The sequence below is a fragment of the Carcharodon carcharias genome, chromosome 4 (genome assembly GCF_017639515.1).
Source record: "Carcharodon carcharias isolate sCarCar2 chromosome 4, sCarCar2.pri, whole genome shotgun sequence".
Classification (NCBI taxonomy): domain Eukaryota; kingdom Metazoa; phylum Chordata; class Chondrichthyes; order Lamniformes; family Lamnidae; genus Carcharodon; species Carcharodon carcharias.
The window spans coordinates 171,551,755-171,565,489 of NC_054470.1; the positions used below are offsets into that span (position 1 = coordinate 171,551,755).

The 13,735-nt window shown below is 41.2% G+C and overlaps 1 protein-coding gene across 4 annotated transcripts in view; it reads right to left on the minus strand.

Annotated features, from left to right (window-relative positions):
* tenm3 (teneurin transmembrane protein 3) overlaps positions 1 to 13,735 on the minus strand; it is a 584,772-nt gene that overhangs the window by 163,206 nt on the left and 407,831 nt on the right. For 3 of the 4 annotated variants that reach the window (XM_041186059.1, XM_041186063.1, XM_041186061.1), the window contains one exon: positions 3,845 to 4,045. The exons of the other annotated variant lie outside the window; for it this stretch is intronic. In XM_041186059.1, coding sequence (XP_041041993.1) covers positions 3,845 to 4,045 — 201 coding nt within the window. The remainder of the gene's footprint in view (positions 1 to 3,844; positions 4,046 to 13,735) is intronic. 4 annotated transcript variants of the gene reach the window in all.

Genomic DNA, 13,735 nt, shown 5'->3' on the forward strand with positions numbered 1-13,735 from the left:
AGTTTCATCAGTTGCTGCCTGCTATGGTGCTTGGGGAACACACTGTCTGTTCATTGTAGTCCTTCCAATGATTTCTTTATATATACTCTGCTCTCCTCTGAATCAAGCTTTCAATTAAAGGACCTTGGATGGGCTGATTAACCTCGATGCAGCAAAATATTAACTCAGCTTTGCGAGGAAAAGTTTTTTTTATCCTGAGCCTTGTTTCTCCTGTGAATCAATCTAATCAATTTTTCATTAGCACCAAGGTGTTTATCAGCCTTTAGCACACCATCTTCAAGCACGGTCGTGTCAATTGTCGCTACAAACTTATTAATTGAAGTTCATTTAATTGAAATGAAATTGTGCAACTAATTAATAGTTGGTCTTCTGTGCAAAGATCAAATAATGTTTTGGCAGCATCAATTTCATCATGGAAGACTGGTGCATCATACAAGTGCCTCGGCGGAGGTACAGTGGGTCTGTGTTAATTTGGTGGGCTTGAATAGACAATGATACACAGAGCTCAACAAGCAACCTAAAAGTGAAACCATTTAGTTAACACGGGCCAGAACTCCTCCCACTATTCTCTAATCTTAATGTGAAAAGTAGGATTGAGGACAATTGATGGCTGTATTGGTTCAGAATAATAGTTATTGCTTTCCTGATGCATTCGAAAAGACCCTCATAATGAAGATATTACTGGCAAAGTGACTGTCAATTAGTCAAGTGGCCGCAAATGTTCACATTTGATTGGTGGTGAAACCTACAGGGATACATTTGCTCTCTTACTTTACTACTGTTGCTGTTCCATTGTGACTAAATATTGTGTAAACATCTATTGTTCCATTTGTTGGATTAATCCCGTGGTAAGCAAATTGCTTCTCATGATTTCTTCCTTGTAATTTAACTCAGTCAAAGCCTGAAATTAAAAGACCACTCAGCCCATCCAGCTTGCTCTATCATTCCAGGTTCTGCTCAGTTTCCTTTTATTCTGCCTTGCACACAGTTCTGATACAATGGGCAGAATTTTCCCATTGGCGTGCGGGGGCAGGCCCCACTCGCCAACGCGTGTATTTCGTAAGTCCTAAATAAATATTAAGCTACTCCATAAAGTGATTTATATCTCATGACACACCACTCAAGTCATCACACCCAATAAAGCTGGGAAAAGAAATCTAACAAAGTTCATCAAAATGTAAGCAAATCATAAAACAGGAAACTCAATAGCCAACTCATTGAAATTTTTCCTTTCCAGGTAGGTTTGCTTTTGGCTAATGTTTTAAACTCAGAAGACTGCCTTATGTTAACTTATCACCAGGCTACTGACTTTGCATGTAATTCCTAGAATTCCACTTACTGCCAGTACACACCAGAGATGCAAGCTGCAAAACGCTGTAAGTTTGACAGTTAAAACCTGGAATTAAGCAGCAAACAATTCAACACAGAAAGAAATAAGGTGCCCAAGTGAAGACCTGCATGAAAAAAACCATAGCAACCATAAAAACCCCCAATCATAATCCAAGCTGTTTGGAGGTTCTCCCAAAAAATCCACTGAACAGAGCGATGGGGAAGATATATATTATAACTTATCTTTCGGAAGAAAATTCATGTTCAGATTCTGCTTTTCATTCGAAACACCATTTAATTTCTTTGCAGCTGAAGCCTTATCATGCTGACACCTGAACAAGCAGCATTATGATTAATTGATATTTCTGCCATTAATTAAGTGCGTTGGGATCAGCTAAACTTCTATCGAGCTCAGTAATTGTTTTTTGTTGTAGTAATTTCCCTTCACCCGTTTCCTTTTTTTTGTGTGTAATCTTTTCTTTAAAAAGCCATCATATTTGACCGTGGAAAGATAAATTTTTAAAGCATATAATTTTACAATTCAGCGCATTTCAAAGCTGCTTTTTTTTTGCTTCGGCTGACTAGTCAAGACTTCAGCAGCAAGCATGACCTGAAAGCAGATTCCTTCCAATAAGACTGTAGCAAACAGCTTAGAGGGAGGTAGGGTTATTCTGCTTCATGCTACAAACTGCTGTGGGGTATTTTACTGAGTACCTTCCTCTTCAAACTGGGAACGTGTTGAGTATGTTGTGGATTACATTTGTGGCGAACTGGAGGCACAGCCCTTATGAAGGAAGAAGGGAGACCTCAGGATGTCCCAAACCATTTTATCACCACAGAGGTACTTTTGAAGCGTAGTCACTGTTGTAATGTAAGAAATGTGGCAGTCAATTTGCAGACAGCAAGGTCCCACAAATAGCAATGACCAGAAAATCAGTTTCAGTGGTATTGGTTGAGGGATAAGTCAGGACATAGGACATAACTCCACTAATCTTCTTCAAAATAGTGCCATGGAATCTCTTAGGGACAGGTAGGGGCTTGGCTTCATATTTCACTCCAACAACAGCACCTCCTCTGTACTACACCAGAGTGTCAGCTTGGAAATGATGATGAAGTCTCAGGAATGAGGCTTGAACCCACAACTTTCTGGTTCAGACATGAGCGTACACCAACTGAGCCAGAGCTGATAACCAACAGGAATGGTCATCCTTGAAGGATACAACACCCTGGAAACTTGACAAAGCATGCAGAAGAAAAAGAACTGCTGGTAAAAATAAATATTCCAGTTGTTCAGTTCCTGGATAATACCATCATCCACTGAAATTTATTGAGAAAAAGCTGCTTTTAAACAACACAGGATTGGGGTTAGACTCAGGAGTTTTTTCCCTAATGGAATGTTGATAGATTCAGTGGAAAACGGAGAATTGATAACACCGAGTACAAAGTGTGTAGATTTAAGGTGACATTGTCAGAAACACCCAGCTTACAAGCTAGTAATGTCTACAGGCGCAAAGTTTCCAGATTGCAGTATTAATATTAATAAGGAGAAAAGGAAAACAGTGCCACTTTCACAATAAAGTCTCTTCCTCCATCCAAAAGATTACATTGGTGTACAGTACCATGAGCAGGAGCTGTCCTTCAGTATCTTGGCCAAATGGTGAACTGCAATGTGTGGATTTTTGACAGCGAGCAACAGGTAAATATTCAACCATTGCACCTGAGTCCAGTCCTAAGTCTAACGTGGACTGCAGCTGTTCAAGAAGGCAGCTCACCACCACCTTCTCAAGGGCAATTAGGGATGGGCATTAAACTCTGGCCTAGCCAGCAACGCCCACATCCCATGCATGAATTTACAAAAAAAATATAATCCAGTGATCAGGAACAGGAAGCCAAGCTGAATTTATTTATCTCTCTCACTAACCCAGAGAGAGAGAGAGACAAGGGCAGCAGTTGCCCCTGCGGAGATCTTTGGGTTCAACACAAGAGTGCTCTTTGTCGTCTGTGTGCCTCGGTAGCAGGCCAGATGGTGAACTCATCCACCTTTTCTCGGGCAATTAGGGATGGGCAATAAATGCTGGCCTTGCCAGTGATACTCACATCCCATGAATGGATAATAAAACTAAGCCATGGAACATTTTGGAACTATTGTTCAAAAAGCGCATGATCATAAAAAAAACATTACACCAAAGGAAGGTCTTTATTGTGAAGCCCACACTTTGAAAGAACATTCATCGGACTGCTAACTGGCTGCTATCTTTATAAAGAAGTTTCTCATCTGCCCGCCACAAAAATTTGGCCTCCAAAAATGGAGGACTGTTTAAGCAGCTCAGACCATTAAAATGAACGACAGATTTGCTGAGGTAATCTATCCACTGACGACGAACAATCACCAGGTTACTTTGTAACTCAGTAAGTATGCTGCTGCTGCTGCTGCAGCATTAGACCCTTGGGAATTAAGGCTCTCAACATTTCACCACTTATGGGATGATTTGCAAGGTATCCTCTGTCTACTAACCCACTGAGCAGTCTGTGCCTGTCCAATTTGGATCACAAGTGCAGTAACCACTCTCCTGAAGGTAGGTCCCATGGCCAGAGCACTGATCGGGGCACATGGTTTTCGAATTTTCACAGTTTGCACCGCCCCATCCCGGACTGCAGTGGCATTCCCCGTGGATACAGACGCCATGGTTCGAACAGGTCGGATCGTAGCAGTCCGCTGGAAGAAAAAAAGAAATCATCCTTTGCCCTAAGAGATGAGAAATAGCAGAGACTGGCAAGACTTGGTCCTCTAATTCACTTTAATGTGCTTTAGATGATGAGATCTAATTTAACAATTTGACTCAATAAAATTTTACACTTGTGGGGTCAACAACCTGAAAATTTAATCTCTTCAGCACTAATTGCCTTACTGTAAGAACAAAGATCAATAAAATCAATATTTCTGAGGTAGAGAAATTGGATTTTGCACTTGAAAAATGAACTGATCTTTCATAGCTTCCTCCTCAATACCATAATTACGGCAAAGGAACAAAAAAGTGACCAATTGTCATCATAATTTACCAGCATCAGCTATCTTGTCAGTTCTTCTCAGTGACTGAAAGACTACAGTCCATGATAGCAGAGTATCAATATATTTGACTGAGGCAATTCTTTACTCTGTGATGTGGAAAAACACTAATGTCTTCTCATTGTTTTATCATCTCAAAGTGAAGAACATTACTCAGCAAGTGCAGACTGCCTTCAGTATCTGTTTTCACTTCCAGAGCAGTTAGGCAAACCTCTTCTATTATTTGGAAACCCTACCTTTTGAAAGAGATAAGCACAATAGCATAACAGCAGATTGCATGACAACTGCCATTCTGTGCCCATTTAGTTCTGGGAAATGACCTTTGATCAAACCTCACTTCTAGTTATCAACTATTTGAAGAAAACTCCTGCTCTTGAATAATTGTACAGTACCATTATACAAACCACCTCTCGTAGGGGAGATTTTCAATTTACTGCCCAGGTGTAAAACTCGTATTGCGATTGGCAATATGTTGGAGAAACTGCTCAATTTTCATTACCAAATTGAAAATGTATCCATTTCAATATGCAGAGAACTGCTTTGTGAATGCCTATTTATTCCACTTACCTGTCGCTCCCCATTCCCAACCTGGTCGCACAGATGTCTCCACCCTCTCAATGACTGACTTGCAAATAGCTTTAAGCTAATAACTGCAACGTAACCTGCACATCACCTTACTTATTACTGCAAGCCTAGGCTTACCGTGGCATATCTCCAGAGATGTATAAATTGCCTTATGTGAAGAGAGGGGAATTTGAGATGGAGACACATCAGTATCATAGCTGTGGGCGCTCTCGACTCACCCTTGCCAGTTGATGCCGAGCAGCTGTATTAAAAATGCTGACTAGGACTTGGAGTTCACGCAATACATGCTTAAACAGTATGCATTTTCTATCCCTTACAACAGCAACATTTTGGCTCCAAGCTGTTTTGGTTGCTTTCATGAATAATAGCTTACAGTCAGTTGGTCATGCCATATCTGTGACTGATAACATCTCGCTCTGGGTGGGGCATTCTCGACATGGCCAGCAGAGCAGAACAAAAGTTCCATTTTACCCTGCTTCATGTTACTTTAAAATAGCAAGATTTTGGGCTAGATCATTTAGATATTCACTTGCATTGCCATAGCCTCCAGGGCTATGAGCCAAGCGCTGGAAAATGGGATTAGTGTAGTCAGATCTTTGTTGACCGGTGCGGGCACGATGGGCTGAATGACTTCCTTCTGCAGAAGTTTAGGAGTCTATTGGTGTGTTGCTTTCGAGCACAACTGCAAAATGCTATATTATGGAAAGTGTTATCTTCCTCAACATGGATAATAGAATTTTGCAAGGAGAAACCGATTCTACTGAGGGCTAGAAGGATAAAGCACCACTTCAGTTATTGAAAATAATAGCCACAAATTCTGAGGTCTGTCTGTGTTTGTAAAGGGAAGTGCCTGTCTTTTAGATATAAACCCGACATCTGCATTGAAAATGTTAACTTGTCTTTTCTCTTTACTGGTGCTGATGGATCTGCTGTCTACTGCCAGCAATTCAGATTTCCACCATTTGTAGCCTCTTTCTCTTTATTGCAGCTGCTGTTAGTTCCTTAGTTTGCATGTTTAGTTCCAGCGAGCTGTGGAGTTTCGACAGTTTCCAAAAACGTCCAGCTGGAAACTTAGGTTGAAATCTTTAGTAATCAGGAAGCCCACTGCCCTATCTTACAATTTCAACAAACATTTAATCAGAATTTCCTTTTTATTTACAAGATTAATTGCAGTTTTCTTCTAGTTACTAACAGCGCTGCTACAAAGAGATATACAGAGATATGTGTACACAGAGATCACCCAATGGTTTACTTTGAACTTATCAAAATGACAAGCAGCAAAGATAAAAATGGCTGGCGTTTACTGTCTGATGCATGATTTTAAACATCAATCAGCCTCATAATTAGGACTGTAGTATCTTACATATTTAAATTTCTACACAAAAGTGAAGCCATTATTTGTTTTTGCAACTTTAGAGTAAAGTTTGGGCAGCCAGATTTTGAAGGAGAGAAAATTTACCTTAAATTATTGGAAAAGGGATATTTAAACTCATTACTTATTGTACCTTGGGTACTGGTCACAAAATTTCGCAGTAATTTAACTATAGGTTATTTATAATTCAGTAGCAATAATGTTTCACTCATTAACCATGCTTTGGTTACATGCTCAAGGACAGTTTAGCAACAGTCTACAGCTCTACTGATGATCATGGCTGCACAGGAATGGACTTCAGAGGAATCAGGATTGCAACTCCATAAAATTTACAGTATGCTGCACAGGAAAATAACAAGTAACCTCGTGTAATTACAAGGCAGTATTCCTGAGTTGACACGACAATTAAAACATACACTTGAGGTTCAGTTGATGACAACATTTGAACTCATTACATTACTGCATTGTAATCGCTCAGCTACCCATTAATGTTTCTACAATAATTATCCCAATATTTCATATATACCAGTGACAGGACCAAGCAAATGAATACAGAGCTTTGGAATGAAAAGACACCAAACACATGACTCTGGAGATATGGGCTTACATATGAACATACGAATTAGGAGCAGGAGTAAGCTACTCAGCCCCTCGAGCCTGCTCCACCATTCAATAAGGTCATGGCTGATCTGAATGTAACCTCAACCCCACATTCCTGCCTATCTCTGGTTACCATTCACCCTTTGTTAATCTTGAAGGTTTGAGGGTTTCCACTCAGCAATCAGTCTCGGGAAAGTTACTTCTCAGCTTTTAGCAAAACGAACACTAAAAGAGTCTAGTTAGCTAAGATTAGGATGCTTGTCCAACAATCCCTTCTCTGTTTTCTTGTAAACACAGAACCCTTGAGGCCTGCTGCAGTTTTTCTACTGCCCAGACAAGATCGCCATTTGAACTAATGGGGCATGCCTCATTTCTTAGTGGGATTCATTGCATTACAGGGTCAAGTAAAGCTGGAAAAGTCCAACTCACCGGTCTGTGAGTGATATTAAATAATCTGCTTTACAGATTGTTCTCCTCATTCCTTGAGGAGGAATTATCCGCATGTAAGTAACCGGAAGTGACATGGCTGCTCATGGGAGTAGACCTCTGAAGATGTTTATCTGCCTGAAAGTGTTAATCCTTCCTCCCTCTCTCCACAGACGCTGCCTTGACCTGCTGAGTGTTTCTGACATTTTCAGTTTTTAGTTCAGGTTTCCAGCACCTGGTGCATTTTGCTTTTTTTTTCCCTCCGACCTTTCTGACTTCCCACAGGCAATAGTCAAAGAGCCACAATCATCTCATCCAGCTAGCACTGATTATAAGGCCTCACCGTGAGGGTCCTCCTCAGTTTTTCTGATGGAAGTAGAGGTTGAAGGCACTGACTTAATATAATGATGGTCATTACAGGCACAATAATTTGACACAAAGTGCTAGGTGGGAGGGAGCTTTTCAGGTGGAAGATGATTTATGTCCAAAGCATGAGAAATATAATGAATCTGTCTGTTCTTTATTTAGTCATCCTCTACATGCAAATGATTTATGCCTTATTGGTACAAGAATGTGTTTGAAAACTACAAAGTCATTTTCAAGCCAGTTTGCATAGAAGCACCAATGTGTGCATCAACCACACCGCACAGATCAAGAAAATACTGATTTGTAGTTGCATGGCATTCACTGCATTTGAACATCTTCCCAGGTAGGGAACTGAGAAAAAACAATACAGGCCAAAAGTGCTGACAGTAAACATAAAATTCGCCTTTGCCTTGCCTGGGGGTTAATGGCCAGTTGTAGGATATCACAAAGAATTTTATCACCTGCTGCTCTTAGACTGGGCAATGTTTGTGGTGCTGATGAGGCAAACGTAGATCATAATGGTTTTTCGTCTCCAGACAGGAAGAACAGAGGGCGCGGTAAAGCTTTTAAACATTTGGCACCATGGGTTCTCGAGACAGAAGCAGCAGCAATTTCTGTCAGAAATCTTGGCTAGAGGTTCAGGACTGCACGAAGAGTGCCAATATACAAAAAGGCATTTTATCCACCAGGTCCGGGGCTTTGCCAGCCTCTTGCCCCGAAAAAGTAATCAATGATCTAGCCCTGGGTGGCCTCAGGAAACTCATTCCACATTTGGAAATAAGAGCAACAATTATACAGCTGAAAACTCTGACAGATCTGGAAATCAGCAGATTTTAATCCCTGATTTCACTCCTCTGGGCAGTAATAATTTTCCATATGGCCATTTAACAAACTAAGTGACAGACCTTGAGAAAGCAAGGGTTACAACTAGTGAACAGCTGAATCATTACAATCTGCCAGCAAAAGATGAAGCTTTTATATTCGAGGATGAAAGCATATGTCTGCTTTCTCTGAAAGTGTTAATAAAGCACTGCTCTCAAGAGCTAAGCTAGAGAGTCTAAGGCAGTCGGACAATTTTGACCTTTTAGTTCCAACAACAGGTCTTGTCAGTTGAAGAGACTTATGGCCAGCTGATGTTTCAGGTTTGAGAACTTGATTTTCTTTGGCCAGGAGGGAGTTATATCAGGACCATGGCTGTTTCCTGCGGGGGATCTGGTAGATGAACATTTAGATGAAGGGAACAAGGAAATGAAGGGAACAAGGTAGGACTTTTTAAAAATTTACCGTAAATTAGGGCCAGGAGAAGCAATATTGCTCCTCCTGGTCCCGGGAACTACTGTGAGTCATGATCAGCGCACATTGATCTGCTCCACACACCCCTCCCCCAGGCCCCTACAACACCTGATCTCCCTGAGGGCCTCTACCAACAGCACAGCTGACCTAAAGTGGTCCAGGAAGATGGGCAGGTACCTACAGTTTGTCAGAATTATCCAGATGAGGCCTGGGGCCTAATTGTGGATAAGTGTTGGGCTTCAGGTGTATGATGTGCACTACATCAATTCAGGCTTGAAAAAAAAAATCCCTCTCGAGTCTTTGTTGGAGCCAGATGAACTACCAAGCAGCTGCGGCGATATTTGCTGGTGTATCTACCTAGGTAATTAGATTGGATTTGTAAGGCTTTGCCTTCCAATGAGCTCTGGCCTGATTGACTTATCTAGCATGCCGTTAAGCTTCTACTTAAAAACTTATACAACTTTTGCCAAAAAGCTCATTCTCGTTAAAATGATTCATTTGAAGCTTATCCCAGAGGTCAAAGAGAAAGTGCAATGCATGAAGTGAAAGACAGTGGAGTTCGCAGACCACACCGCTATGTCTTGGATCTTCATGATGAGTTATTCTGTTGTCTTAGCAGTGCAGCTAACATGAAAGTCTGAAAACAAATTATCCCTGACAGAGGTGAGCATCTTTAGTATATGTCACTCAGCGGATGAACTCAGTTCAGCTCAGGCAAAACAATATTCACACTTGTCGATTAGAAAGTGTCCAATCTTTTGAATTCTTCCTTAAGAGCAATACGTATTTCATTGATCATCAGCATCCAAAAGATTCAACAACTGTGATTATGAAGGTTGCCAACCAACCTTGATATCAAAGTCAATGTGATCATTCTGTTTCTAGCCATACCCACAGAGGAACACGATTAACGATTAGCCCTTTGCTGCTTATACATCCATAAAAAGTGGTGTGGTCATTATGGGTAGCTCTTTCATAGACCATTCCTAAGAAGCTGCAGGTGTTTGGCACTGCCATCTGCCATGAGCTAAATTAATGGACTCATGGAAAGTGTGAATAATAAAGATTAACGAAGGAGACTGCCTTAGATAGAGCAGTGGATTGGCAGGAGCTGCAATGGGTTAGTCAGAGTGGCTCACAGAGTCTGGAGAGCTGGACAACAGCCCAGTGCATCCCAGCTAATGACCAACAGAACATTTAGCAAACATTGGGTCAATGCCAAGTTTCTGGGAAAGTGCCCATTGTAGTTTAAATAATGTCTTAATGCTACAACAATACACATTTATCAGTCCAATATGTAATGATACAGATTTCAAATCAGAATAATTTGTATGAAAAGCTTTAGCAGTTATACATAAAGATATCACAATTGCTAACTGACATGCTTAACGCCTAACTGAGATAAATCCTTTATTGCTGCAGTGACTAACTTGTCCTAGCTCGTATCTTAAGGCTGGATATTCCTGGCCTCAGAGACAGAGTTAGAGGCAGGTGGGCCAGAATAATAGAGGGAAGCCACAACAGGAAAGCACCCTGTTGCATCCCCACCTTCGGGGAAGTTTCCGAGGAGTGGGCTGGGGAGGCAGCAGTTGCGGCCAATTCCAATCACAAGAAGAGGTATCCCTTCCATTCTGATGGACTTCTACTGGCCTTGATCTTGCTAATTTCTGCACTGATGTGCAGTCCAGCAAGGGTGCCTCCATTCAAGGTGACTTTGGGATCCCTGACCTGCCTCAGCTGTGCCCACCTCTCCCTGTGGGACTACCGAGGTTCCAGAGCTGCTGGCCCTCTAATTGAGCCTGCTGCTTGCCGTCCTTGGAGGAGTCAATTAGCGATGCTGATAAGTGTGGGCACGGGACCCCCATTGGGTCCTGAGGTCTGAGTTCTGAAACCTGTGGGAAAATCCAGCCCATAGTTTCACCATTAGACAGTGATGATCAACACTGCTCTGGCAAGTTGCAGGATTCACCACTGTGAACGAACCCAGAGTCTGAATGCTAATGCTGTGATTCTAGACTCCTTATGTCCAATAGTGACTTTGTTTGAACTGGACTTAAGCACGAAGGACTGAGAAATACCATCATTCTTCATTGATCATTTTACAGTGTTTCAGATGTTTGTGCACAGTCCTGTCCAGAAGCCAAGAGGCAGCAGCATGCTGCAAGAAGTTAAGATATGTGGCAAGGTAATGTAGACAATATTAGTTTCTGGAAAGACTTGATGGTAGGCTGTGCAATCTTCGAATCCAACCACCTCCTTGGTCTTCGGGACAACCAAATCAGTGAGTGACGTTTTCACCAAAGAATGGAAATTCATACAAGAAAATATGGTAAGTGCTTTGCAGGAGTTTGCAAGGTTTAAACTGGTTAATTTCCCAAAAACCAGGACTAATTGAGGGCAGAACTAATAGCCTGAAAACTGTTTCTCCCCTGCTTGTGTACCAACAGTAGAATATTGCTGCCAGCAGTTGGAGATTATTGACAGTCTACAATAAGGACAATTCACAGAGTTTGTGAGAGAAATATTTTAAATTGCGGCACCTTGTCATCTCCCTTGTTGTCTCAAGGCCTATTCAGGATGGCTTTCTCCATCACCGCATTCGAGTGCACATAAAAACAGTCAACAACATGCAGAAGAACAGATATATAAGGTCTAGATGAATGAATCAATGGAAATGAATATTAAATGTTGCAGATGCACAATTCAGGAGAATAACATAAAGAAACTGAAGTTAGGACATGTAGACAAACAAACAAAAATCAGGAAAAGACCAGCTGCTCCATCAAGCGTGTCCCACACTCATTTTAGCGGAGCATCATGACTTAGACATTTATAACCCTGATGTGGCCTTTAATCTCTTGCAAGTGGTAGAACAGAGAAAAACCCAGCACAAATTAAGGAAAAAAATACAATGGAAACTTACTCGCCAATCCCTTCGGAAACTAGTCTAGGAAATAACATATGGATTGCGTAATCAGTGAATCCACTTACCATCCACGTGATGCAAAACTTAAATATTTCATTTCTAACATTGGAAAGGGAGATCTGCCATGTGTGTGTCATTATTATTAAATCATTGATTCATAGAATGATACAGCACAAGGGAGGCCATTTGTCCCATCATGCCTGTGTTGGCTCTTTGATAGTACTACCCGATTAATCCCAATCCCCTGTTCTTTCCCAATAGCCCTGCACTTTTCTTTTCACCTTCAAATGCACATACAATTCTGTTTTGAATGTTATGATTGTATCTGCTTCCATCCCCTTTCAGACAGTGCACTCTGGATCCTAATTCACTATGTAAAAAGAATGTTTGTTGCCTCTGGCTCTTTTGCCATTCACCTTAAATCTGTGCCCTTTGGTTACTGACCCTTCTGTCATTGGAAAGGGTTTCTCCTAATTCCCTCCATCAAAATCAGTCATCATTTTGAACACCCCTCTGCTACCTCCTCTCAGCCTTCTCTGCTCTCAGGAGAACAATCCCAGTGTCTCAGACTCTCCACATAACTGAAGCCCTTCATCCCTGGTGTCATTCTGGTAAATCTCTTCTATATCCACTCCAAGCTTTGACATTCTTCCTAAAGTGTGGTGCCCAGAAATGCCCCAGCATTTTCTACAGGTTCCTTGGTTTTATACTTAATGCCTCTATTTATAAAGCCAAGGATCCCATTTGGTATTTTAATAGCCTTCTCAACTTGTCCTGTTACCTTCAAAGCTTTGTGTTCTTATACTCTGTTCCTGCACCCCCTTTACAATTGTATCATTTAGTTTGTATTGCTCTCTACACATTCTCCCTCCCAAAATTCATTTCACACTGTAAGCTTTAAGGCTCAGGAGCCACAGATTGCCGAAAAAGATTTTAAAAATTCTTACATGAGATGTGGGCATCACTGGCAAGGCCATCCCTAATTGCTCTTGAACTGAGTGGCTAGCTAGGCCATTTCAGGTAACAATTAACCACATTGCTATGGGTCTGGAATCATACGTAAACCAGAATGGGGAAGGACATCTGTGAACCAGATGGATTTTTACAACAACTGATGATAGTTTAATGGTCACCATGACTGAAACTAGCTTTATATTCCAGGTTTATTCATTGAATTTAAATTCTCCCAGCTGCCGGGGTGGGATTTGAACCCATGTTCCCAGACCAATAGCCTGGACTTCCAGATTATTATTCCAGTGATGTCATCACTATGCCAACATCTCCCTCAGCCTTATAAGTAACTCGTTATTAAGTAGTTTATTAAGAAGCAACAATTTAAATATGATGTATTAGCTAAACAGGCAGGAAAAGCTTAGGACCCATGACAGTTGACATGGTGGCAGTCTCTTGGCTGTTCTGTTCACAGCTTTTTTTTGCTCTCTGTCCTTTTGAGTTGACCAGGAGCAGAGGCGCTCTCTACTAGATGATATCATTTTAGCCCCAAATTGGCCCTACCCAATCTTGGGCTATCCTTTTACTATTTATATGTTTGTTAGAGATATTTAGGTTCCCTTTTATGTTAGCTGCTGATCTATTCTCATACCCTCTCTTTGCCCATCTTATTCCCTTCTTTACATCTCCTGTGTACTTTCTATATTCAATGAACCATACAACTGTCATACTTCTTTTATTTGTGCATCTTTAGTCATCCAGGGAATTCTAGTTTTGGATGCCCTACTTTTCCCCTGCAAGGGGATATGCAAAGTCTGAA